The sequence below is a fragment of the Gadus morhua genome, chromosome 10 (genome assembly GCF_902167405.1).
Source record: "Gadus morhua chromosome 10, gadMor3.0, whole genome shotgun sequence".
Lineage (NCBI taxonomy): Eukaryota > Metazoa > Chordata > Actinopteri > Gadiformes > Gadidae > Gadus > Gadus morhua.
The window spans coordinates 4929212-4956786 of NC_044057.1; the positions used below are offsets into that span (position 1 = coordinate 4929212).

At 44.8% G+C, this 27575-nt stretch overlaps 3 protein-coding genes and 1 pseudogene across 8 annotated transcripts in view; all 4 read left to right on the forward strand.

Moving 5' to 3' along the window:
• Positions 1–1919, forward strand: part of LOC115552720 (long-chain-fatty-acid--CoA ligase 1) — an 18806-nt gene extending 16887 nt beyond the window's left edge. For all 3 annotated transcript variants that reach the window (XM_030369021.1, XM_030369019.1, XM_030369020.1), the window contains exons 19-20: positions 311–382; positions 754–1919. In XM_030369021.1, coding sequence (XP_030224881.1) covers positions 311–382; positions 754–894 — 213 coding nt within the window. In that variant the 3' untranslated portion in view covers positions 895–1919. The remainder of the gene's footprint in view (positions 1–310; positions 383–753) is intronic.
• A 268-nt stretch (positions 1920–2187) lies between these two features.
• On the forward strand, positions 2188–11846 carry cenpu (centromere protein U). 4 transcript variants are annotated; one of them, XR_003978365.1, is made up of 14 exons: positions 2188–3344; positions 3877–3928; positions 4219–4300; positions 4414–4663; positions 6736–6963; positions 7183–7270; positions 7725–7818; positions 8078–8198; positions 8963–9041; positions 9160–9207; positions 9302–9363; positions 10555–10711; positions 10947–11133; positions 11485–11846. XR_003978365.1 is itself a non-coding variant. In XM_030369022.1 (13 exons), the coding sequence occupies exons 1-13, from the start codon at positions 3340–3342 to the stop codon at positions 11593–11595; spliced, it is 1377 nt and encodes a 458-aa protein (XP_030224882.1). In that variant the 5' UTR covers positions 3171–3339; the 3' UTR covers positions 11596–11846. The 4 variants fall into 4 exon arrangements, 3 of the variants coding, with proteins under 3 accessions (XP_030224882.1, XP_030224885.1, XP_030224883.1); XM_030369022.1 differs by lacking the exon at positions 10947–11133 and having other exon boundaries at positions 3171–3344; XM_030369023.1 differs by lacking the exon at positions 10947–11133 and having other exon boundaries at positions 3172–3530.
• A 3415-nt stretch (positions 11847–15261) lies between these two features.
• LOC115551864 (caspase-3-like) lies at positions 15262–21228 on the forward strand. Its single transcript, XM_030367442.1, has 7 exons — positions 15262–15351; positions 16121–16207; positions 16707–16825; positions 17346–17474; positions 17669–17844; positions 19946–20060; positions 20515–21228. Exons 2-7 carry the CDS (start codon positions 16128–16130, stop codon positions 20721–20723), a joined length of 828 nt encoding a protein of 275 aa, XP_030223302.1. The 5' UTR covers positions 15262–15351; positions 16121–16127; the 3' UTR covers positions 20724–21228.
• A 1687-nt stretch (positions 21229–22915) lies between these two features.
• On the forward strand, positions 22916–27531 carry LOC115552707 (putative nuclease HARBI1; annotated as a pseudogene).
• Positions 27532–27575: the final 44 nt, after the last annotated feature.

The following is a 27575-nucleotide window of genomic DNA, read 5'->3' on the forward strand; positions in this document are numbered from 1 at the left end:
CTCACACAGAGAAACACACACACACATAAAACGTTTTTTTCTAAGTTACGGCTGGCTGATAGTATGCTTTTTTACCATAATTTCATTGACATCATGTGTTTTCTATACATTAATTTGGAACCTAAAGTTTATCAGATGTACATATGATTTGTTTGAATTCAATCATTCAAAAGCAAATACTGGGGAAATTAAAGTAATTGTACTCAATCAATTTATGGTTAATAGACGAGTAAACATCTGCAACAACATAAATGATCTGAATGTGACATCATTTTCAGCTTCTTCTTAATTCCCCTTGCTGTGCTCCCAGGAGGTGAAGGCAGCCATCCTGGATGACCTGCTGACCATTGGCAAGCAAGCAGGCCTCAAGTCCTTTGAGCAGGTAGTCGTCAGTAATGTAGACGTCGTCAGCAGTCAATCAACCTACCAATGCAAACATTCTGTCGATTAAGTTATTCATTTATTTTATCTAGAAGTTTATTGAGCAGGAACAAATACAATGTGCATCGTTTCATATCAAATATAAAATAGATGCCATGCATACAGGTTTCTAGTCAAGACTAATTTGCAACCCTGACCCCCTAAAAGGTCCACTAACGTTAGTCTGAGGTGTGTGTGTCAGTGAAGGGGGGGATGTGTGAATACCGCGGCTGACATCACGCTCCCTTCAAGAACGCACCAACGAGTTGCTGGCTGGGTCCTGCAGGGGTCCGTGCGGGTGCCTATGTTGATCCATGCCTCCCTGTCCTCCAGGTGAAGGCCATCCATGTCCACGACCAGATGTTCTCCGTCCAGAACGGCCTGCTCACCCCCACGCTGAAGGCCAAGAGGACCGAGCTGCAGGCGCGCTTCAGGGCCCAGATCGATGTGCTGTACGCCGGGGTGAGGATGTAGGAGGAGGGGCGTGTTGGGGGACCCCTAGCCGAAGGATGCTAAGAGCACAAAGAACCGGCAATTCATTATAAAGATGAAAATGCAAACACACACACACAGACACACACACACACACACAGACACACTCCTGGTCCTGGATTGTTTCAAGTCACAGCGCGTGAGGGAACAGGGGTCCGGGTGGGGTCATGTTAGACGTACGGCACAGAAGACGAGCTGCCCTGTGATGTGAATGAGGCTCTTCGGCGTGGCCTATACACAGCATTATGCGTAGACTAGGAATCAGGTGTGTCGGTGGGTCTCATAGGAACTGTGAGGGCTTTCTAAAGGGAATACGGTGCGGGTGATCGCCAGTGTTGCCAGATTGGGCCAGATTTCCCTGCCCAATCTGGCAACACCGGTAACTGCTCTGTTGGATCAGGGACGGCCGTCTTGCTGCTAAACCACACTGTGGATCTCGTGGGCACAAACTCTTCAAAAGGGATTCTCTCAAGCAGGGATTAAATATATTTACCAGCCATATTGAATGCTTTCTTCTCTTACACCTAAGATCAATTCTCAAGTGTCATGTAAACCAGGTTGTTTCGTTTGGAAAGGTGGTTTAAAGTAGTGTTTGAGTTTTGTTGAGGTGGAGGGCCACAACAGAGACATTGAAGCATGTGTTTCGGCACAGTGCTCAGTAGTTTTGTTGTGGTGCTCAGGTCCAAATCAGGGATGTGACAGATTAGAGATTAAAATATATTTACTCACTCCTTCACTGGAGCTCATTGGGTTCATTTATTTATCATAGAGGTGAAGACAGCTTTTTATTGTATGAAAGGTTCCTAGGAACTATAGCTAATTATTGTAATTCGGAAAGTATTGTTTGTTCAAAGAAATTGCTGAAATTGTCTTGTCGGCCAAGATCACATTTAAATGTTTTTTTTTTTTCTTACAAATCCAAATATGATTGTTGTGCTAACATTTTCTTTTATTGTGCTCTCGGGGATTTGGCAGTTTTTATAAATATTAAAAACTGTATTCATGTGTGTTGTGTGCTATGTTGTGTGTTCTTCTCCATGCTCATACCCTTTCGAATTCATCAGAAATCTGATCAACAACTCAGTTTACAAACCTGATATAGACCTAGTTTGATAACATGCACAATGTGATTTTAACTGTATTTCAAAAGCGAACCAGCGTTACCCCGCATTAGGGTCTGAAAATATTCTTTCACAGACAAGGTGCATTTTATCTACAGCGTGGCTTTAATGCCTGTATTATAATTCTATATAATTAGGCTTTATTATATGATATCATTTTTAGCACATGATCCTTTATACATTAAATACTATAATAATGCTTGATTGATTCAGTTTCTTTCATAGTGGATTTACACTCAAAACGTCTTTGTCTTTATATTATGTGTTGTACACAACATTTTAGAAAAATAAAGAAAAAATAAACAACGGAGAAGCTGACCATTGGTTAGGTAGAATTTTTCTCCAAATTACTGCAGTGCCAGAGGAACGGAGAGCCAGGACAAAATACAAGTTTGTTTATTAAGCAGACACAAAAAAACGTCTATGGAAAGAATTACAATGTAAACCCTAATGGAATGCACTATTTTTGAAACTATTCCAAAACATTGTATTATATTTACCTCACAATATTTATGATATATTTATTTTCCAATAATCTATGTCAACAATTGCCCTGTTGATACCTGAAATGTTATTTTTGAATAGGAATGTTGCATTACAGATATCTGCAATAGATCTCCAGTCTAGCTCTACGTGTCATCCTGGACATGTCTTCCACCCACTCCATGGTGTGTCCCCGGTCTACATACATTAAAGTGTAATGTATTATGTATTATTGCACAATATTTGTGCAATAATTCAATAATACAACTCTGCAATACTGTGTGCTATGATTCAACTCTACAATACGCTATTCCTTCATTTTAAAACAGTCTAAGCCCATTTCTCAACATCAATATTTCTTTGTTGTAAGATTGTTATATTGTTGTTTTATGTTGTAGCCTATATAATACAAAGTCGAGTGCATATTTGTATAACCTTATTTCTTATTTAGTATTTTCTTTTTATTTTTCTATTCTTATATTTAGATTATAGGGAGATGGCAACTCTAACGTGAATCAGGTACGCACCAATAAAATATTTCTGATTGTGCTTCTGATTGGTTTGATGTAATTCCTGGTCATCCTGCGGGGGGCAGTGTCACATGTCGACGCTTTTAACCACTGGCCACCCCGGCAAGAAGAAGACCAAGAAATGGTACAGACCAGACTTTAGAAGGCTTTAGCGGGAACCCCTCCTCAGCTCAGTGGTACGGTCCAGGCGACCAGAAGCCATACAGTGTTGTTGTTGTTCATTTTAAATGCATTTCACTATTATGGAGGAAATGCTGGTCTGAAAGCTTGAGGCGGCGCCGTTCATAATAGCGATGGGGTATGTTGTTCACTGCTATGTACTATGAATTATAAGTTTAGCGTTGTCTTTCCAATGTTCTTCACAACCCTCGGTAAGCCCAAAGAAGCAATGAGCTTGAATCCAAACATGACAAGTCTCAGGGAACAAAACCAACAAAGCCATGAAATCCAAATAAGAGTCAGAAAACGGTGTTGACTAGCTTTGGTAAGAAGACGGTAGGACTCTTAAGTTTTGTGTTTCCCGCACATTATTTCACTATTTTTGACGTCATGACTATACGGAAGCCTTATGGGTCCATGCTGATATGCAATCCTAATTAAGAGAAACAATAACTCAAACTATGCAAACTAGACATTTACTAAACATGGCTCTTACAATAAGTTATATAATATAATTATAACTTTAATCAAAACAAATACTGTGGGTACCGAACAGCCAGACCGTGTTTAACACCTGTTTTTTTTTTTTTATTGGTTTGTTAATTAGTTAGTTTAAGCAGCTCTTTAATATTCCTGTTCACATTGACTCAAAATGTTTCCTGGCTTCACAGACCCAAGAAGCAGGGACCCAGGATGGCTGAAGCTCCTCTCCATCTGGCCGAGGTGTGTGTGTGTGTGTGTGTGTGTGTGTGTGTGTGTGTGTGTGTGTGTGTGTGTGTGTGTGTGTGTGTGTGTGTGTGTGTGTGTGTGTGTGTGTGTGTGTGTGTGTGTGTGTGTGTGTGTCGCGTTGGAGAGACTGCAGGTTTTATGAAGCCTTACTGTCCTATAAATGCTCACCAGTGCTCAGTAAACAAACATCCTGGGCTGAGATGGTCACGGTGGCGGTCACCTGGCATTGGCTTGTTAGCGTAGCTTGTGGACTGAAGGTTACAAGACCTCCGCCTGTTCTCCAGAAACGTTTGGAGCCTGAGAGCCTGGACGAGTCCAGCATAGAGCGGGCCAGTATCCTGGATAGATTACCACACGGCACTTCTGGTGAGCGACCCGCACACTCGGAAACAGCCTTGTTCCTGACGTGTTCCCTCAAACTAAGTCAGTGGTCAAAAAAACGTCTCCCCTGCCTGACTGTTGATGCTGCGGTTGCCTAGATTACCCTCTCCACAGCACGGCTCTGGAGGAAGACCTCAGACTCCCGGAGGACGAGGAGGAGGAGGTGTCCCGACCCGCTGAGAAGGTGGAAAAGAAAGTGGGAGGAAGAGCAGGAGGTCCCGGGAAGGCTGCACCGTCCGCGGGGGCCAAGCAGAGGCCAGCGGCGTCCCCCAGGAGTCAGGAAGGCCCCGGGCCGGGAGACAGGAGCGGGAGGAAGAGGAAGAGTGTTTGGGAGAAAGAGGCGGCTGGGTAAGAGCATCTACACCGGCTCCTCCCTCTGGGACCCTTACGCTACGGCTACACCAGACGCGGAAATTCACTCGTGCGGAAATAGAACGTTCACCAAGCGGAAATTTTTAATTAACCGGCTACACTGGACGCGTTAAAAATGGCTCCTTTATCTTTTTTGATCTCTGTATTACTATGGTCCAGTTCAATAGCTGCTTATAGTAGGCTATAGAAGTATAGTATAGAAGTTACTCACCAGTTATGCCAACTGCCTCCGAAACTGCTCTCCACCCGGCATCTCTTTGACGTTTATCCTTATATTTCAGGTCACTGTGGTCGTAAAGCTGTAGGCCTACTCGTTTTTCAACTTCATGAATTAATAAATAATCATCCATTCTTGAACTATCAACTATCTAGGCCTACTTGCTATCTATATACTTACAGTGTCTACGTAGGCCTATACTATCTATCTTATACACTGTCGTCTTCAAACAGAAAAGTAATGCTTTAATCGTTAAAATCGTTAAATCTCCATAGTAACAGCTCTCGAGGGTTTTGGGAAATAATCAGATTTATTGATTCCCTCATTATTCACAGCAAAATATATAATGGTTTTCATTACATTTCATTGATTTATTACCATACTCTATGTTAAAAGGCCCACGCAAACCTTGCGGAAAATAATAAATATAGAAACCAGTCTATGTCTTAATTTTCCACGCGGAGATGTCGGCGCGGTACGTTCAGTTTCAGCGTCTGGTGTAGCCACTCTCATTGCTTTCAACGGTTTCGAATTCTGCTGCGTTCATACCGCGTCCGCAAAGCAAAATTTCCGCGTCTGGTGTAGCCGCGGCCTTAGAGTAGTCTCTTATCTTATCCCCACCAAGGCTGGGTGCTGGATTCCAAAAAGTGTCATCAATAAGTTGTGTCTGTTTGTCATGGGGCTGCACAATACTTGAATGTTATCATTCATTTTATTTTCATGCTGCATCTACAACACAATGGAGCTATTCCGTGATGTCTGGGTTTGTAGTCTTAATTATTTCCAATGAGAATATATGCCGATCAATGTGCCGAAAATACATCAAATATCAGGTTTAAAATTCAGCGAAGGAATAAAACGATCTTTAGTCGGATAACATACTTTACATTTCGACGTACTTCGTTGTAAGGAACCTCGGTGAGACTGTTTAGACTGGTCTTCTGAAGTCACAAGCATATCCTGACATTTATATTGTGTCAAATCCCCCATAATTAATGTGATGCTACATCTTTCTATACGACACAGCGAGAGAGTCATACTCACACACTCACCCCCTCACACACACACTAACACCGCGTTCACATTGTACATGTCTGTCGACGGAGGACGGAGAGCGTGTCTGACGCATGGGTAAGGCGAACTGATTGGCCGACAGATCCGTCGCTGCCTGAAAAGTACGGAGCCGACGGAATGGATGGACCCACAATGCATTTCGAGAGCGCCCCATGCGAAGTCACTGAGATCTGTCGACGGATGTGTTCAGTGTGAACGCGGCATAACACACTCACTCACCAGTCGTCCCCTCACACACTCGTCCCCTCACACACTCGTCTCCTCACACACTCGTCTCCTCACACACCTTCTCACACAAACGTCCCCTCTCACACTCGTCCCCTCACACACTCGTCCCATTACATACTCGTCTCCTCACACACCTTCTCACACTCTCGTCTCCTCACACACCTTCTCACACACTCGTCCCCTCTCACACTCGTCCCCTCTCACACTCGTCCCATTACACACTCGTCCCCTCACACACTGGTGCATTACATCACTGACCTAGTAGTGAAGGGCAAAATCTAAAATTGTTCATGTTCTTGTTGTTTTTATCTTCATTTCCTGAGACTGGCTAAGTCAGTGGTGTTAAAACACTTTCATTAGCTCAGCCTGATCCTGTTTCCCAATCTACCATTATATTTGGAACAGTTTGGCATCAGTTTCCAATCTTTCAACACACAGTTTCACAATGCGTTGCGAAAGAGAGCGAGGCGGAGATATCTCTGTTGAAATGAAGCATCACTCTCTTGCCGATACATAACGCTCCTGGCAGGAGAGGGGGGAAGCCCGCCCGAAAGAAGGCAGGAGGGATCACGGAGGAGGAGAGGAGAAGGAAAGGCCCAGGCTTAGGGAGGGTGCCTGGTCCTCGCCCCGCCAGAGGGAGCCGGCCACCACCCCGAGCCCCAGCTCCCCGGGAGGCCTCACCTAGGGTCACAGCCCCAGATAGACAGACGACTGCCAAGAGGGTTAGCCGGCAGCTGCAGCTGACGTTTGTAGCCAGGTACGGTCAGTTAGCCTGGTTCACTCATATGGGCTCGCAACAAAGTAGCACACACTGGCTCTGTCGCTACGAAGAGACTGACCCTCCCTTGATGTTTTGTGTGACACTAATGTTCTTCTGAGTAGGTAGGACATCCGTCCATCCATTGCATCCGTCCCACCCAGCGTGGATACCCTGCTCCCTGTGCTTACCCTCTGTGTGTCGCTTCTCTTCTCCCAGACCAGGGAAGGAAGCGGGGGCAGAGGAGGAGGAGAGGAAGAGAGGGGGGAAATCAGCAAACAGAAAGTCCAGCAGCTCAGAGACACCGGTAAGAGAGTGGTTGTTAAGATGGTCTGATTGTGATGCTTGAGGTGTTGATTCTTAATAAAACATTGAATACAATTTCTGTGCAGTTTGGTTTTCAACCAATGGTTTATTTAGCATGTACGGAAGACATCGGTGTGCCTAGAATAAATGCTTAGTGGAAGATGTAATAACATGTAGACATTCTAAGAGGTTCCTACTTTACAAAGCGATGCGCCTGAATCACCGTTATAACAGACATCCACACATCTTTGAAGGACCTAGAGGCACGATCAAATTATTTAGAAACTGAGTCCTGATCAACTTTTAGAAGCACTCGGGCTCGGAGATGGAAGGGCCTGACTGTGGGAAGGGGCCTTGCCCTTCAACCACTCAGGGCCGGATCTAAAAGGCAGGCCAATGGATACCGCCGGGGGTTGCTTTGTTGTTGTGTTGATATTCTTCTCTCATGTATTTAGTCCCCTGGTCCCAAGAGGGCCCGCACCAGGAAGTCCTCCTCCGGCCAGTCAGCTGACCGCCAGCGGCACTTAGCCAGGACGTCCTCCTCTCCAGGTCGGCTCCCCGTCCCCTGTGGTCCTGTTTATATGACTGTCAGGTTGAATGGCTGTTGAATGTTGCCAGATGTCACTGTTGGATTCCCAGTTTAACCCTTATCCTGTGTGCATTCTGGAGCAGCAAACAAAGCAAAGCCCCTACCTGCTTATAACACACGCAACACACTTTCAATCCAAGCGATTGGTCATTAAAGTGCTAAATGGAAAGGGTAACGGTAGACAACGCTGGCTGTGTTCCTCTCTGCCCCTCCTCCCAGATGGCGGCGCTGAGCCCACTGTCTCACAGACAGACAGGCCAGGGGAGAGGTCCCGGGGGCCTGCAGGGGCCGACGCGTCCATGGTGCTGCAAAGCTTCCTGTCCCTTTGCCAAACATACAAGTCAGTCATTCAACCTAGGGGGTGGGGTTGGTGGGGGGGGGGCACGGCTCTCTCCAGCCCCTTGGAGTAACACGTCCCAACTTTGTCTCCAACTACAACGTTTTGAGTGCAGCACAACGAATAATGGTCATATGATGGGTTGTGAGTAGGGGACACAGACTTAGTGGGGTAGGATGGTGTGTGAGTAGGGGACACGTAGACTTAGTGGGGTAGGATGGTGTGTGAGTAGGGGACACGTAGACTTAGTGGGGTAGGATGGTGTCTGAGTAGGGGACACGTGGACTTAGTGGGGTAGGATGGTGTGTAAGTAGGGGACACTTAGACTTAGTGGGGTAGGATGGTGTCTGAGTAGGGGACACGTAGACTTAGTGGGGTAGGATGGTGTGTGAGTAGGAGACACAGAGACGTCCTGTTCTTCAGGTTGGCCTCCAGGCCGTTTCATATGGTTTCTGTACCTAACATATGATCCTATTGATATGAATGTTCATGATATCGGACCAATGTATTTTACACATAGTTAGCGGGGAATGGGTGTGTTTTGTTACAATTTAATTAAAATGCAATATGCTTTAATACCATGCATGGTATTCCTTAAAGTATATGAATGTATTTGTTGGGGCACATACTGTTTTCAGGATGATCTGTAATGAAGAGGTTATCTGTATCGTAATTTGAGATACTGGTGCCCTAAACAGCTTCTGGCGTCCCTCTGCCTGAATTAACCAACATGGATGACTAACCCGCCTTTTATTCTTCATGGGAAGGGAGTCTGTGGAGTCGACGGCCGTGCGACGCGCCATCGACTCGTTCTCCTCTACCCTGGAGGGGCACCTCACTGAGCGGGTGAGCGCTATGTCCCTGGCCTCCTGTGGGGGACTGTTAAAGCTGGTACTCACTGCCCTGCCGCCAACGCACAGAGCAGCAAAGCCAAACACACATTAACACTGTGACCCCCCCCCAGACCACCGCCTCCAAGGAGCTGCGGGTTCTGAAGAGGGACAACGCCAAGGTAACCATGGAAATCAGTGGCTGGGGTAACAATGGCATTGGTCCAGTGCGTTCCCTCCCGTCCCTCAAGGCTTGATCTCCTCTGTGATTGACAGGTGAACTCAAAGATCAAAGCAAAGACACAGAAACTGCTGGATGCCAAGTATGAGCGGTTCAGGTGAGTTCTGAGATCCCACCAGTTCTCCCGTTAATAACCGCGAACCATACCTGACAAGATTCCTCAGAGTGAAGTCACTGACAAACGAGTCTGTATTTGCAGTAAAATGCATCAATTACAGATATTGTGTGATAGTTAATAATAGTAACAACACAACGTCTTGACGAAGTGGCCCCATGGAGGCTGCATGTTGCCAGCCCGGTGTGTTTTAGATTTCAGCTTATTTCGTCGTATTGTAACATAATTCACCCATTCATACCAACAGGCCACATAAGCCCTTGCCAATTAAGAGGCTTTTTTCTCATGCTAAGGAGGGATCCTAAGCCTAGGGAGGCGTCCAGCTCATACAGGAGGCCATTCGTCATGTGTCAATTCTAGAGATACGAGCAGTAAAGATGTATGAGAGACCCAGATGCTCAAGGCCACAAAAACATGTGTAATTCCCGCATAGAGACACATTTGGTATCCAGGAGGCAGGAATTCAGCATCATGCTTAGCCAAACAGAGCACATAACTCGGTCCACGCCTGCCCAGTAGATAAGGCACAGCACATAGCCCAATGGGCCAGAACGCTCCACGTAACGCATCCTTCAGAATGCCAGAAGTGTATCTCCACGCGTGCCCATACAATTCCCCTCCTTTTGCTTCATAGAGACTAGTCCAAACTTTATCAAATAAAGTTAGTTAATGCGATCCTGACTCTGCAGACTTTTTCCAAAAAGAACACAGCAGTATTAATCTTGAAGTGGAAATCAAGGCAGCTTGATAGGTTGGATCAGAGCGTCGGATAGATGCTCCTTGGCTGTCGATACCGCTTCTGACCAAACTAAAGTTTGGGCTGAGAATTATACAAAGTAAAGCATGAATCACAAAAGAACAGATGCAGTTCCTCCCTTGATAAGGAATATGACCCTGGCTATTACCCAGACGGCCTGGGACCGGCCATTGGGTTCATCCTTGTAGGGCCATAAACAAAGGAAGGGATGTTGGAATTTCCAACATCCCTTCCTTTCCTCCTTTCCTTTCCAACTTGGAAATAACACCATTTATCAGTTGAAGAGGCCCTGGCCTGTCTCCGCACTAAGGAACGTCAGCACAGAGACACACACCGACGTTCTACAGTGTTCTCGTAGCGTGCGGGTTAGCTCGTAGCAGGCGTGTTCTCTGACGTCTTCGGACCACTCCCGACAGGGCGGAGCAGCAGCTGGGCTCGCTGAGGAAGGAGAAGGTGGAGCTGAGGCAGCGACTGGCCAACGTCCGGAGAGGCTTCTCCTTCCTGCAGGGCCTCGGAGACCTGACCACACGATACCTGGCCCACAGACGGGCACACCCCTCGGAGAAAGAGCAGGTGGGTCCGATTTGAAGAGTACCGGTTGTAGGTCCATGTGGGGAGACTTCCCACATGAGCCCCATAAAGACTCTACGCAACGTACATCTACAGCTTTCAATTAGTTAAACCGAAAGTTATCTAGATGAATGTGTTAAAAAGAGTATTGGATAGAGCTATATTCCGACAGACATCGCCGACGCAGTGTTTGGTCAGTATGATGGGTTTTCCAATCATTCCGCTCTGCAATAAACAGGAAAAATCTGGCAACCCGTTCCCTCTTTATCCAACCTGGGAAGAGCACTATCGAACCAGACTCGGTCCTACTTGGGCCTTCACGGGACAGTCGGCAGGATTTTAATGTCGACTGCCGGTGGCGGAGGCGGCAACGCTCCCTATTCCGGCGTTCCCGGGAATAGCTTGACAACAAATAGGCAGAGCAGGTAAAACCGTCTGCCGTCGTGCCAGAGCCACGTTGATATGGAGAGGAGGGAGAGGAGTGTTAACTGCAGACACAAACAGGAAGTTAGCCAAAACGACCACATTGGTTACAGAGCCTTTATAATGAGAGGAAAAGTGTGGCTCCCGTCACAAAAAACGACTTCACGCCCAGACTGGTGGCTTGACATGTTCAGGGAGATGACTCTAATGAGGCTACTTCTACGTTTCATAATTGTTTTCTTGATTGGTTTGAATTGTCCCTTGTAGTTCACTCATCGGTCGGGCCAATCCGGTCTCCTCTAATGTGATAATGAAATAATGAATGACTCTTGGTCTTTTGCGTCCTTACTTAGTTTGGGTCGTCCAGTCTGCCTGCCCTGCTGGTAGAGACCAAGAGCCTCCTGAGAGCAGAGGACCACCTCCGAGACAACAACAAGCGGCTGGAGGCCGGGATGAGAGAATGATGCAATGAGGACGTCTGGGAACACCTGGCCGTGTTCAACGAATGAATCTAATCCGATCGTATCTGGACGTCACTTAAGTGACCTGGAAAGCACACTAACAATGTATTAGTCTGCTAAATTTCAATGTTCATTCAAAGGTCAGAATTCATTCTGACCTTTTCTTGTATGCATGTCTTGATCCTACTCTTGAGCAGGAAAGCAATTAATCATACCATTCATGTTGACGAATTAAAGAAAATGTATGTGAAATACCTGTGTGTGTGTGTGTGTGTGTGTGTGTGTTACAGAATGATTCAGATTAATCGCCCCCATCTGCACCATGTTATTACAACGTATCATTAACAACACTCATTTATTTACTAATTATTCACAGGTCTGCCACACCGACTGACAAACGATTCCGCTGTAGTCCAGACGTGGAGTAGTGGTTGACAGCCTGAGGCTCATCTCTTAGAGCCTCAGGCTGTGATTCCTCTCAGACACCGTTTGACACTAAGTCATGTACACGTCGTACACAGGCTTGAAGCTTGTTTAAACAATAGATTTTTAAAGCGGGGTGAGTTGAAAGAAAGATCATTGGTGATGATGTTCGGGGAGCCTTGGATTGCCTCAACACAAAGATGCCGTGTGGTTAAACACACAACTACAAACGGGGACGTGGTACAACAGAGATCGACACACCAACATTCATTCTCTCTACATTTATTTTATTTTTAACAAATGTCTGCCAATACACGTGTAGACACATGCAATGGCTTAAAGAAGCCCTGAATGCCATGATGATTTAATAACATTGATAAGCAAGCGTCAGTGAACAGGTTCCTCATCGCGAAGGCGAACGTGGTCCCGTCGGAGTGGTTCAGGTAGAAGGACCGGGTCCTTTCAAAGATGTACAGCGTGTAGCTGATGTTCCTTGTTAAATGAATGTGAGTGCATTCATTTCTTTCCACTCAAAAGGACTGTGTTGCTGGGAGCAGCAGCATGTTTGATGTGTCTATTCTGCGTCTGTTGGGGTTTCGTCTTGTATACTTGTGTACCGGGATGGTGGACTGACGCTAACCTGAAGCCCATCCCGGGTCCACATGTTGGTGTCGTGGACCTGGGTGGTGGCTGAGGGTTCCTAGAGGACGACCGTCGTCTCCAGGTCGCTGGGTGCTCTCAGGTGGCTCATGAATATTAGGGTGAGGGTTAGCTTCCAATTGAACACATATATGAACGTATAAGTAATCAAATGGTAGCCTATATGTAACATAGACATAGTAGTGCTGGCAGGGGAAGGAGCAGGGATGTTGGCTAAGAGCAGGGGCGTTGCTAGACCTAGAGTTTTACTGGGGCACAGGCCCCCAACTGCCAACATTTTTTTTTTACGTGTGCACAATATGAAATAGATGGATACAGAAGGTTATGTACGAGCTTCAAAATCATTGTCACTGTCATACTGTAGGCTATATTAAAGCACTGGTAAAGGTAAAGACGCAAAGATGGATTCATGAGTACCGTACAATTATATTTATTTAAACACATACACATCTCAAAGATTTACAAATAAGGTAACTGACAAATAAACAAAAAGTCTCTTTATGACCTTCACCTCTTTATCAGGAGAAGTCTACACATCTATATTTATTTAGAAGCTGTGTGGAAACAGCATAATTTTGCCAGAACGACATGTACTAAAAAGGCAAGAAACAAGGTTTAAAACTAATAGAATTTCTGACTTAAGGTGAGGTGGCTCATTGCCACCAATCAACCTGGAAAATGTTATAGAACCATCAAAGCTCTTAAATTAAACTAAATAAGGCCATACACTACTGCATAGAGCCTTTTTAAATGATAATTTTTTCACTATTAAGCTGCATCGCCGCGCCTTCATGGTGGCAAAGCGGTCAATAACGTGGCTTTGACTCACTTTGCATAGTTGCTCCTTTTCAATGGACAAAAGAGAAAGTTGGTGAAGCCTTCCTTGCCCCATGGTTGACCTAAGCCAGGTGTGGAGCCTTCTCGACACACTGAAAGATCGCTCACAACTACAACTGTTTACAGGAATTGTGAGTGCAATGATCTGAATTATCTGTGTCAGTGTTGGGAACATTGTTGGATCCAGTATGTTAAAAACACCCTGTATATCCATAATTTCCTTTTTTGTGTTAAGGAAGTTTTTGTCCACTAAAACTTCAAGTTTTGAATACAGACAATTTTTCATTCATTATTCATTTTCCGCGTGTGTGCGTGCACGCATGGTGTGTGTGTGTGTGTGTGTGTGTGTGTGTGTGTGTGTGTGTGTGTGCTATAAAACTACAGGCTACAGACGCTCAGTATTGAAAAACTGGTGCTAATTATATGGGCAACATTCTTTAACAGCAATCAAGTTGTCATTGTTTGTGTCAAACAAGTTGTGAATTTGTTGTAACGTTAAAAAAGGAGATGACTTACTCTGGGCTGTTTCCAGCTCCCGTGGTTTCCAACGAAACATGATCAACAAAAAAACAAGGAATTGAAAGCTACTTACAATATGCCTAGGTTACATTAATTTCCCCTGATGGCAGCAATGTTCCACTTTCAGCTGGAATTCACGGTACATCAAAACCACACGTCTTCTTTAGATTTCAGTTCCCTTTATTTATTCACACAGTTCAGCAGCGGCATTTATTCAGAATCAGAGCCCAAATTAAAGCTGCATTTAGGGCGACTATCACTACCCAGCAGAAAAATAGATGCACTATAAATGGTTTTGTATAGCAGTCACGAACATGAGCATAGTTGTGGAAATGCTGGTGTTAGAAAACAAAGTTGACGGGAATTAAAGTGCTGCACATCGACTGTACAAATGTAGATTATTCATCACAAGAATTTTAATTCAGAAATCGAATAGGCTAATTAACTCTGAATTGTGAGATAAAATTCAGCATTCTGATAATAAAGTCAGAATACTTGGATAAAATCCGAATTCTGATAATTAAATCCAGCATTAAAGGTTCATTTAAGAAGGTTCTCCCCAGTCATTTGTCGCCTGGTCGCAGTGTCGAGTTTTTTTTTTAAAGTAGTTCACTAGTCGTAGCGTGCAAATAAATTGCAGTGTCAGAATTCTGACAATTTTGTCAGCATTCAGATTTCTCAGAATTCTCTTACGCTGCAAATTAAAGCGCTACTACTAGCAAACTAGTTTCAGCGTGCCTGGAGAGAACTTCCTTAAATTAAGCGGAAGTGGGAGATTCCTTATTTTTTTTACCATTATTGTTTTATTAACAAATTTCTCCTACAGGGGATTGATAAAGTTCTATCTAGACTATTGAACAGAAAGAAACACTTGGTCATACTTTACACACTTTATCATTGGTTGTTGCGTTAAATCTTACCCAGATAGAGTAGGGGTATTTTCTGATTGGCTTTTATGTAGCCCCTTTCGTTTTCTGATTGGCTGGTAAGAGGCAGGCTCGACTGAAGACTCCAGAGGCAGCAGGAGATGCACTTGATGAATCCTGCCGATTCCATAGCGAGAGCGGCGCTTCTGCAGATGAATTTAATAATGATCAATGGAATTTTACTGGGGCACTGGAGACTTTTACTGGGGCACGTGCCCCAGTAAAAAGGGGCTGACGACGCCTCTGGCTCTGTTCCAACCAATCTTGTTCCTCCTAGCTCCGCCCTGTGATTGGTCAGTCGGTAGACCCCATGGACCTATAAGTAACGGCCAGATGAGCATCTACCTGTCTGAAGGTGAAGTCACATCCTTTCATCTCCATCACCTTTGATCGCGTACGTTAATCAACTTTTTTAAAAGACATTTCGGGATATATTGTAAACTCATGTTAATCACTTACGTAGGATTATTTTTTAAATAACGGATTTGAGCGTAAACTAGTTATTTGGGGATCAGTTGGCCGTTTCACTTTCACTTTGACGCCGCTTTTCTTAAACAGGAGCCTCGGTGCTGCGGTTTCAGGTCGCATTATTCAGCTCTACCGTCACCTTTAGAAACAAATCGACTAGATGAGTTCCTTCTCCGTCGTGTATCCGGCCGTGTGTAGAGCTGTCAAGCGATTAAAATATTTAATCGTGATTAATCGCATTAATGTCATAGTTAACTCTAATTAATCGCGATTAATCGCAAATTATTTTTCTATGCTAAATATCCCTTGATTTTTTAGTCCCATAATTCTTCTCATTTTAATTCTCTTATCAACATGGTGAAGTGCATCGGCTTGCCTTGTGCAAATGATTTTTTATTGATAACAACATTGGCATATACACTGATCAAAACAGGACGATACAAAAAAAGAGCCTATAGTGCAATTAAACGACTGCTTTGAACGAATGTCATTTGAACATAGCAGTCAGGCTACTGCTTCTTTGTTTTGAGCCAAAGGAAAAAAAAAAAAAAAATTTTTTTTCTTTTTTTATAAAATAATTGCGTTAATCGCGCGATAAAAAAATTAACGCCGTTAAATTTGGTTTGCGTTAACGCCGTTAATAACGCGTTTAACTGACAGCTCTAGTATTAATGTGTAACTAACTCCATGTATAGAATAACCATGTCAGAGAACCGTGGCGATGCAGAGGAGCGAGGAGACAGTGTGGACACCAAATTCTGGTTTCGAAGGTGGTTTCAAAGGTAACTTCAAAGGCACTATCTCTCTATATGGAAGATAGAGAGATAGTGCTTTACCCTCGCAGGTAACTTATAGCTGGACCCTAAGGACGATCGATATATCATTAGTCGGTTATCGGCATCGCAGAGGAAATTCCTTTGCGAAATCATGGCGCATGTTTAATCACAGTGAGTAACGTTAGATAGAAACAGTTCACAAGTAGGCTACCCAAGCACACAGGACGTAACCCCAACAGAATAAACTACAGACACATAATACATTCTGCATTCTGCACATAATACAAGCCGCACAGTCCTTTTGAGTGGAAAGATCATTATGCAGTAACATTAATTTAACAAGAAACATCAGCTACCACCTGAACAACTCCGACAGTACCGCGTTTGCCTTGCTTCCTGGATGAGGAACCTGTTCTTGACCATTGCTTATCTAGGTTCTGAAATCATCATGGCATTCTGGGCTTCTTAAAGCCATTGATGTATGTGTCTACACGTGTCTTGGCAGATATTTCAAAAAGGGAAAAGCTGGAGCTGGTTCCGCGGACCCCGGCCGCTACAGAATGGACTACCCAAGCATCGGAACCTGTGTGATCATCAACAACAAGAACTTCCATGAGAGCACGGGTAAAGCCCCCATTATGACTCCTCATACACAGACATCTCAAGGCGTCCTTCCAAGGCCAGGTGCGATCCAGCGTTCACACCTGGCCTCTGAAGGACGTGTTGGTGTCCGATTACAGCCATACTGCAGACCGCTGTGAAGGACATGGATCAATGTTAGCCAAGTGTCTGGACTCAACACAATCGACCGAAGGCATTTCTTTTTAACGGTCAAGTGTCTAAACATAACGACTAGAGAAGGGCTGTCTAATCGAACTGAGGGCCATGCTGAGGGTTGGGAATATAATTAGGGGGCCAGACATTTATTACAATCATTATTACTCTATTGAAGATATATAATAGGCTAGAAACTGCATTCAATAAAAAAACTATTGCTTGCAACAACGTGTGTGTGTGTGTGTGTGTGTGTGTGTGTGTGTGTGTGTGTGTGTGTGTGTGTGTGTGTGTGTGTGTGTGTGTGTGTGTGTGCGTGCGTGCGTGCGTGTGTTTGTTTGTGCATGCGCGTGTGGGCCTACCCATTCAGGCCAGAAAACCCGTGAGGGGACCAACGTGGATGCGGAGGCTTTGGAGAGGACATTCCGCAGTCTGGGCTACAAGATAAGAAGAGAAGACGACCAGACCGTCGGAGAGATGGAGGAGCTGCTCCACAGTGGTACAGGACGACGTTATGCAGCGTTTAAACTGACCCAAAGCTCTGAGTTGTAGGAGTAATGCCGCTTTTCAATGCCTGGTCGCTAAACGGGTCTGCACATCCCTGAGTTGCTGACCCTCCTGCACGGATGGAGAAGAAGCATAAGTTAGCGTGAAAAAAATTGGTGTGTTTCCCCCCCCCCACCCCCCCCACAGTGTCCCAGGAGGACCACAGTGGCTCCGCCTCCTTTGTGTGCGTGCTGCTGAGCCACGGCGGTGAAGGGATCTTCTACGGGACGGACGCCCCCACCGAGCTCAAGACGCTGACCGGAATGTTCCGCGGCGACCTCTGCAAGACTCTGGTGGCCAAGCCCAAACTCTTCTTCATACAGGTGGGCTTTGAAGGACAGTATTATAACGTGGATTACTGCTGATGAGTGGGTTTATTTAGCGCACTGAGTGCGAACTCACTGTACCGTGCCCAAGTCCGTTTCACACCTGTACCGTGCTCAAGTACGATTGCCCCCCCCCCCCCCCCCTGCAGTACGCTGGCTTGTGCTGCTCACGCTTGACAATCTCAACTGGGCCTGAGTACGGTTGCCAGTACATTCGTCATCACGTCGTAATACGTCACCACCAAGCGTCCGCCGCTTGGTAGAACAACACAGAGAACCCAGTTGACACTTTACTGAATTTGTTGCTTATTTGTAGTCGTTCTACTCAGTCACAGCCCTCTCTCACTGAGCGTTTTTACATTGCCAAATAGGCCGTTTTATGCACGCTTTTTTCGCGGCACGGCCTTTGCGTTTACACTCCCCGAGGTAAATTGCCTGCTTGAGCTAGAACCCCAATTTACCCCCCCGGACCTTGCACACATTGGTGGTTATTGGGTTTAATTCTGTTTAAATGCAACTGCTCCGCGGTTCCGGGGTGGGGGGGTTTGGGTTTGGGCTTTGACTCCGAACTTAGTTATTCGAATATAAATCGAATATCAAAAAATAAATCAAAATTCGAACAAATATTAGGCAGCCCTTAATATTCGAACCTGTTATGGGCAGGCCAAGAGGGAGAGACGTCGGAGAACCCGACGCAGTCTATTCATAATATTGTAATGACCACGGAAGAGGCAGTGAATGAAGTATTGATTAGACCGCGATTTATTAGAAACCCAATAAACCGTTGGAACGCGCAAGACCGGTAACCATAGCAACGCGGTAAACAAACCTCGCTAAGCCCAATCGAGGTCTTACTGAAGGCATTTAATGGTCAAAATATCATTAATAAATATTTGAATATGTTCGAATATTAATATTAATAAACAGACTTTGAATATGATTTTTCGGCAAAAGTCAAAGCCCTATATCACGGTAATGTCAAAATCCATACCATAGCGCAAATCCACACCGGTGTACTTTCTTAACCGTTTATACCGTCTACACCCCTACTATTGATCTTTCAACAGTACCCTTCTAAGGGTGCACTCACACTAGGCCATCTGGCCGTGGCCGTGGCCGTTTTAGCACCTAACCGTGCTCAAATCTGCCAGTGTGAGTGTGGCCAGTCTGGCCAGGCCGGGCCAATTTGGCCACTTGGGAGAGGTGTGCTGCTACAGCAAGGGCCGCTACGGTACAGATGCTAATGAGCCGACACGCGCACACGCACGGCTACGCAACCTGAGCTGGATGACGTATAGTCCATGCGACGACCACGGACATAATAAAGGCGACGAGCCTTCTTTCCCATTAAACGGTAAACATATATCCAAATAAGCAACAGACTCAGCAAAGTGCGAACTGTGTTCTTTGTGTTGTTGTCCATTGTTGTTAGTACTCTGACTGACAGGTGTCATGCCAAATTTGTACCGGCTGCCAAATTTGTACCGGCCTACGTCATCAGTTGTTGACAAATTCCAAACCTGCCTGGCAACAGACGACGTAGGCCGGTACAAATTTGGCAGCCGGTACCAATTTGGCATGACAGCGGCAGACTTTATTATGGTCCATGCAGCGGACGCTTGGTGATGACGTATGTACAAGAGCCTACCGTGGCCAGGCCACAGTTGCGACGCCCAACGGCCACGGCCAGATGGCCTAGTGTGAGTGCAGGCCAGAGAACAATGGGGCCAGTTGAGCACGGTTAGGTGTGAAAACGGCCAACGGCCACGACCAGACTGCCTAGTGTGAGTGCACCCTAAGACCAAGCTATGGGACACTAAACTAGTTTTGCCTTATCTCCACCTTATCTGAACATTGTAACTGTATCATTTAAGTTGTATTAGCTTGTCATGTTAAGTGTAATGTCTTGTTTGTGTTCTAGTATATATAGTATGACATTTGTGTTGTAGTATGTAACCAATGTCCGGTCTTTTATGTATTTTGAAACATGTTGCCGCAAGTCTTTTTCCCTGGGAGAAGAATTACTTTACCTCAATGGGACTTTTCCTGGGTAATAAAGGTTCAATAAAATAAATTAATGATTAATGATCTCTGCTAGGCATGTCGTGGCACCCGTTTCGACAATGGCATTCAAACGGACAGCTCCAGTGACGAATCATCTAATAGGATTCCCGTGGAGGCGGACTTCTTGTACGCCCACTCTACAGCTCCAGGTAATCAGTAATCACTGCTGTCTGAATCATGAGGCGATAAAATGGCAAGCCCCCCTCCTTGTCCAGCAGCCCTGGCCTAGGCCAATCAAAGCCTGTTATCAAATATGGGGCGGGTTTAATACGATGCCGCCACAGAGGAAGCCTTTCAGGCCCTCCTTGAACAACCAAGATGGATGCCACCGATTTCTTTGCTGTGATTGGTTCTAGGTTTATCCAATTGCGTCCAGAGGCCATTTGATCCGCGCCCGTTGTTTTTCGCCCCTTGGAAATCATAAGTGATCTGAGGGGTTCAAGACTAAAACACGTTTTCTGAATTTGTGGATTTCAGGCTAATCATCGTCAGTACCCTGTTGTGGATTGGGTCGTGGGGGGTGGTATTTAGCTGAAGTGTACTCACAGGGGGTAAATATTAAAAAACTCTGTATTAAATGTATCGTACATGGTCTCCCACCAGGCTACTACGCCTGTAGGAACAGGGTTACAGGCTCCTGGTTCATGCAGGCGCTGTGCGAGATGCTGAAGGAACACAGCAATCAGCTGGAGCTGATGCAGATCATGACGCGGGTCAACCGCAAGGTGGCGCGCGATTTTGAGACGACCAATAAGAAGAAGCAGATGCCATCCATCACCACCACATTGACCAAGGACTTCTACTTCCGTTGATAGTTGCCAACTGATGGAGACGGTTTTGGAACCGTTAAAGTGATCGTATGGATTCAACTACTGGTGCTGAGGAAATTATTGGCTGTTTTTTTTTTCTTCGGGTCTGTCCTGTCTGTGCTTGTGGTGGATGGGAGAAGCATTTGTTGCTGTCTTTGCGATCTATTTGATTGGAACTGGGGATCCTGTGCTTGCTTTGATATACTTTACGTCTATGCCACAAGTTGCTCTGGAGATGAACAGCTGTGGCCACATTTTAATCACTTATTTTACATAGAATTCCTACATTATTTCAGAATCTATTGAATTCTTCTGCAGGAAAATGTGTATATTGCTTTCACTCCAATGTGAATGCAAGTCTTTTAAATGTTCAACAACCAGTATTGTGCTTGAGTAATATTGGTTTGTTGTTGCTGTATTAGGGGATATTTTGAAATTGCACTTTCAAGCTAAATTTACCTTTCAATTTGTTTATGAAAATACTAATAAAAACCAGAATGACGCATGACTCCTCAGTCATTTCTCATATAACGAGACCCCTATCCTTTTAGTGTTAGGGGTCCATTATATATCCTGTTGATCTGAGCTCATAGGCTACATGAGGAGGGACAGCATGTCTGTCATTGACTGGCTGAGGCTGCGATTCCTCTCGACACCATTTGACGCCAGTCCATGTACACGTTCTCAAACCGGCATGGAATCTGTTACCAGCCCGAGGCCCGTAGTCCAGCCTTGAGCTGAGCGAAGTGGACTTGCTGTTCAGGCAGGCAGATGAAATGCCCGATCCCCCCCAGCTGATGTAGAGATGAACTGCTTTGGCCTCCATTTGGGAGGACGCCCGAACACTGTTACCCAAAAGAACGAAGGAGCAGAGTCACCAAAGGACAGAGGAGCATCAGTAACAATTGTTACTTTCAACACAATTCATTAAATTAACTAACTTAAAAACCTTCAAGAATAATAGAATATTTTCGTATCTTCATGTTGATTGAGGTAACAATGTCAACAGAATTATTCTGCAAAATTAGTCTGCAAAAAGACATATTTATTTCAATGTTAGAATTCATTCTGACCTTTTCTTCTTTGCATGTGTAGCGAGGGCAATAGTGGGGAGGATTGAGCCGAGATACGACAACGCCACCAGGGGAATTACACCCTTGGAAATCAGTATAATATGGTATGTTACTTTTGTGTTGTTAAATATTATTGACAATACTGATGAGGCAAGCAGATTCGTTTAACTGAACGGACAGAGACGGTAATTCCAAAATAAACCAAATCTTTATTTAAATGGGAAAGAAAAATCTGCATAAACTGGAACTGCTGAAAAAAAGGATTAGTATAAAACGAATAAACGAGAGAGCTAAAAAAGGAGAACATATTCTTTGTTACAATCAGCCGAGATATTTTGTACATAAAAAGAGGCAAACTACGCTGAGGAGTGTCTAGGGGTGCTACCAATCACCTCAAGGGCCTCACATCAGTCATCACTGCAAACTAAAACTGTATTGTATCCCAGTGCTTTAACTCGCATGCAAGTGAAGGGACCTCACCATTGGTGCCTAGCCTCCCTAAAGTTTGGTGCCCAGCTCCAGCCTAAAGAAAAGGAACTAATACAGAATTAAAGCAAACATTTAACCCCCAGGTGGGGGTCACCATGCTGCACACCGACAACACTTGATGTGGCCCACACTACTCACCATCCCGGGTTTGAGGGAATGAGTGCAACGTCACGCGCCCACAGGGGGCTATCCTGTTACCTGTCCTCCGAATGCCTCGTGGCACAAAGGGCCTTTACAGAACCTGTCCATTTCTCTCGGTCCACTGCTGCAACCTGCACCTCATCCCATAAGCCCTAGCCGCTAGCCACCATCTCTCCTCTCTTTCTCCACGGTCCTTCTCCACGTTGTCCTAGGTCTTCCTCTTTTCCCTTCCGGTGCCCAGGTCATTGCCACATTGCCATCACTTTCTCTATTCTGCCTCAAGATATGGCCGATCATCTTCCATCTTCTGATCTTGACTTCCTCACTAAGTGGCTTCATCTCAGCTCTCAAGCAGGTCCTCAGTCCTGATATGATCTTGCCATCAGACACGGAGAATTCTGCACAGGCACTGGTTATTGAATACAACAACTAATTTGTCATCACCGACAGGTAACACCAAGGTCTTACAGTCTTAGCTTAGTTCTCCTCGAGATGCTGTTTGAGTTCCAAATCCTCTTTAGTCTGAAATATGCCCCCCTTGCCTTTGAGAGCCTGTTCTGTAGGTCTTTCAATCCGCCTCCTTCTTTACTAAATTTTGCTCCAGGATTCGTGAATTCTTCCACCTCTTCAATAACCTGCCCATCAATGTTTATTCTTGTCTGGTTTTTCGCGTTCATTCTTAAGAATTTTGTCTTTCCAAGGTTGATTCTAAGCCCTACCCGCTTGGATTCCTCGTGCATTCTGGTGGTTTTATCTTTGATGTGCTGTCTTGTGGAATATAGTAATGCAACATCATCAGCAAAAAGTAGGTCATCAAGTTTTGATGTTAGCTTCCATCTAATGCCATTCTGTCCTTCACTGAATGTCCTTCACATTATCCAATCCATAACAAACAGAAAAAAGAACCCTGACATATTACAGCCTTGCTTTTAAAAACCCCAGTCGTGATGTCAAACCACATGCCTCTCTCTCCTTGGTCTTACAGCACACTGAAAGTCTTCATAGAACAATTTCACTATCCTCCCGAGCTTCTCTGGGATTCCGTATTTTTGCATAATGATCCATAAGCTGTCACAGTGAACCGAATCGAAAGCTTTTTCAAAGTCTATAAAGTTCACATATAGGGTTGCTTGCCGCTCGTTTACCTGTTCTATGATGTTCCTCAGTATAAATACTTGGTCTGTTGTTCCTCTCCTTCCATATAGCCCGCCTGCTCCTTCCTCAGTCTCTTGTCAACGCCATTTCTCACTCTGTCAATGACAATTCGTCCTGGTATCTTCCTGCCAGGTGCTTTCCAGCTCTTCAACTTTTTAACTGCCTCTTTTACCTCACCCAGAGTTGGTTCGTTCGCTGCCATCTCCTGAATTTCGACTACCAAATCAAATCCTACTTCGTCTGTGATGGTTGTCGGATTCACTGGCGTTTCCCTGTTCAGCACTTTAAAGTGCTCGGTCGATCTATCCTGTACATCCTTTTTCTTACTGAGCAGGTTTCCGTTCTTATCCATCACTGCTGTACTTTGTCTTGGTTTTAAATTGCATAAAGACTTTGTCAGTACATACAGTGTCTACATGTGCTGACCTCGTGCAATCTCCTCAGCTTGACTTGCGATGTTATCCAGCCATCTCCTCTTCTCTGCCCTGATACTCCTTTAAACCTCTCTGTTCTTCTCTACATATTTTACCCTTAGTTGTGTCTTCACCCTTTCTGAACGAGTACTTAAGATTTTCTTATTGCTAGCTTCCCGTTGATCCACTAGCTGCCATGATTCCTCGCTAATCCATGGTTTCTTCCTCTTCCGGGGTTTACCTAAGACCGTTTCTGCAACCTCTGTGTACGCTTTCTGCATTACCTCAAAATCCCTCTCTACTTGATCCTCTCCTAGGTCTTTTTGTTGTTGTAAAGCCGGGTACCTATTCTGTAATCTGAATGCTTTGAGTACATCTTCATTTCCCAGCTTGGATGTATCATACTTGACTCGGAGGTCTCTTTAAACCTAAGTCTGACTGTTGTACATCCAAGATAATGATCACTTCCCACATCTGCAGACCTGGGGCCTGTACTACGAAGCTCGATTAGAGGGTTAGCGAGGTATGTTGAGCTGAAAGCCTGGGTTAGCTGTACCCCGAAAGCCGATCTCTTTAAGCGTCGCTGTATCACCATGGTGACTTATGCTCGCAACCAAACCTGGTCGGGAGCAGCTTTTCGGCTTAGTCTAGCCGGAGATCGGCTACTTAAATCGGCGTGCGCAGCTTCCTAGCCCCTCCTCCGACAATGGTGCCACCATTTTTGGGTGTTCCGGTGTTTATGAGAGATACAGATTCTCATCAGAGGGTATTCGTTATTTGATCGTCCTTGTTGGACCGTACATAGGCAATGCGACACAAAGAAGCCGTGCACTTACTGTTGCGCAGTTTGTGTGTTTCACTGCGTTTTTTTGCCACGGGCACATATTTAAATGCAGTTGGTGATGCAAAAATACGGTGTGCCGTGCTATACGCAAGGTTGCAGCTGCGCTCAATATTTTGCTGAATATGTTCGTGGCGTTTCCCAGCTTCTTGCCCAGTCAAATTGTCAAGGAAGGATTTTACACACTTTCAGGTAAAATTAAACCGCCTGAGTGGAAGTAGCGCGTCAGTCTTGAATTTCTGCGTGCGGGATATTCGTCTCCCAAGTGATGTGCATTTATGTGTAGCTTAAAATGTCCCAATTCTTATTTTATATGGAATTAGGGGTGGCACCTAACGATTCGATTAGATTCCGATTATGAGGTCAACGATTCGATTCTGAAGCGATTATCGATGCAACAATTTTTTTTATGTACATTTCCATGCGTGATTTTCAAAAAAATATCTAGACATCTGGGTTTGCTACTCAGAGTTTGCTAATCACTTCCTACTTTTGTGATGATCATTGAAGACATCAACAGATGAATTAACTCATCTAATAGTCCATAAGAGAGAAAGCTTTGTCACAAATATGACTTTCTATGAACAATGCAATAATCAATGCAGCTTGCATTATAACACAATATGGAAGCATGCAAAAAATAGGTTTCAGTTTTATTTTCTTTCAAATCTTTCTTTTCTATGTCATTAAAGGAAAAGCTGCTCTTGAATTAGAAGGAGTTCTTGTGTCTGGCTGTGAGTTTGCATGCATGCTACGCGTAGGCTGAATCGCAATCGTGTCAAGACAAATCAGATTGGCCAATACACACTGAAGATAAATTCAATGATTTTAAAATGACAAAAATTATCCCTCTCTGGCGAACAGAATGTTGCAGCAGGCAAAAAAAAAAAAAAAGTTTTCTAATTTTTATATTTTTTTAATTCCGATTATTAATTGATCTGCATCGATACAGACTCGTTCTAGCGAGAATCGCGATGCATTGAAGAATCGATTATTTTTCCCACCCCTATATGGAATAGGACTTTGTGGGGGGACGTGTGACGTCTGGCCTGCAGGGGGAGTATGGGCAGGTTGGGAGCGCACCGGATTGGCTGGGGGGGGGGTTGGACCTGAGTGCGAGCAGGTGTCGGCACTCAGGCCAATCAGGGAATGTTTGTATATATGTGCCTGCTTTGTGGTTAGGGGGAAAACCGGGGAGCAGAGAGAGAGAGGCAGGGGCGATCGCCACCAGAGATCGCCACCAGAGATCGCCTGGAAACGCATCCTGTGACCGCTTGGAGCGGAGTTATGATTTACGTCCAAGGAATTGTGTGAGTACTTTCTGTTTGAAAAAGCAAACCTGGTGTCCAAGCGCTCTGTGAACCTGCTACAGACTTATTCACTAAAGGTTACGGAATAATGCCCAGTGTGTACACGTTTGCATTTGTATCATTCTACATATTCCCTTTATAGGATTCCCCAAACTGAATGGAGCAATTGACTGCACCCATGTCCCCATCACTGGACCTTTAGGGGAACATGAGGCTGACTTTGTCAACAGAAAGTCAACCCATAGCATCAATGTGCAGGTAATTTAGGCCTACATATTATCTGGATTATATGGGAAGTGTTCAGGTAGCCTACTAAAACTATGTTAGATGCTTCATAATGGCCCAACTATTGTAACAGAAATGCCGTTTTCAGATGACTGACCATCAACTCATGGTTACCAGTGTGGATGCCAAATGGCCTGGCTCGGTCCATGACTCCCGTATTTTTCGGGAGTCAAGTCTTTGCCGACAGTTTCAGCAAGGTGTGGCGCAATACACAAGATCACTAACTGTAAATGTTGATTAAGGCACTGATCACATTTTTCTTTCTAATGGGCCGTTATGATGGAATTCTTGTTGGGGTCAGATGGCATGCCTGCATGCCGTTCTTAATGACACCATACGGCGACCCACAGAGTGAATCAGAGGCACGGTTCAACAGGGCCTTAAGCACATGCCGGGTGAAGATCGAGATGACCTTTAGAGTAACCAAGGCCCACTGGAACTGCCTCCGTGGTTTGAGGGTCAAGCCAGAGAGGGGAAGCCAAATTATCACGGCATGTGTGGTGCTCCACAATATAGCAACAATTCGCAAAGAGAGAGCCCCAGTGCCATTGGTGGCAGATGATGTCGTGGACCCCATCACGGTGGATCATCCCACAGGTACGGCGGTCAGACGGGCCATCGCTAACCAGTTTTTTGGTTAGTTTTTTTGTTTGTTTAGTTTTCCTCTTGGAAGGATGCGTTTGTTTTGTTGTTTTTTTTTTTAGGGCTGGGCAAGTCAACGCGTTAATTACGTGATTATTCCAAATTGACGCACGGTCTCTTTTGTAGCCTATTTTTTTTTTCCCATTTTTCATTTAGATTTTCCAAGGTCTTGCCCACAGAATGTCAACATTTCAGAAATGATTTTAGTTCCACTTACTATACATTCAATTACACTTGCAGGGTCCCAAATGCCTGTTTACAATTCCCTAATCTGTGGTGTTCCGTAAATTTCATATTCAACCCACACACTGGGTGAGTGAATAAAACTCTTTAGATCACTTGGTCTAGTTTTTGCTTATTAAGTAGGCTACATTTGGTGTGAATGTTAATGTGTCATTCCATTTGGTAATCTCATAACTTCATTGTGACTTTTGTTCAATAAATACAATGGACGGAAAAACATTTGCTCGTGTTCAATTATTTTATTTATTAGCCGTCGCATCGCC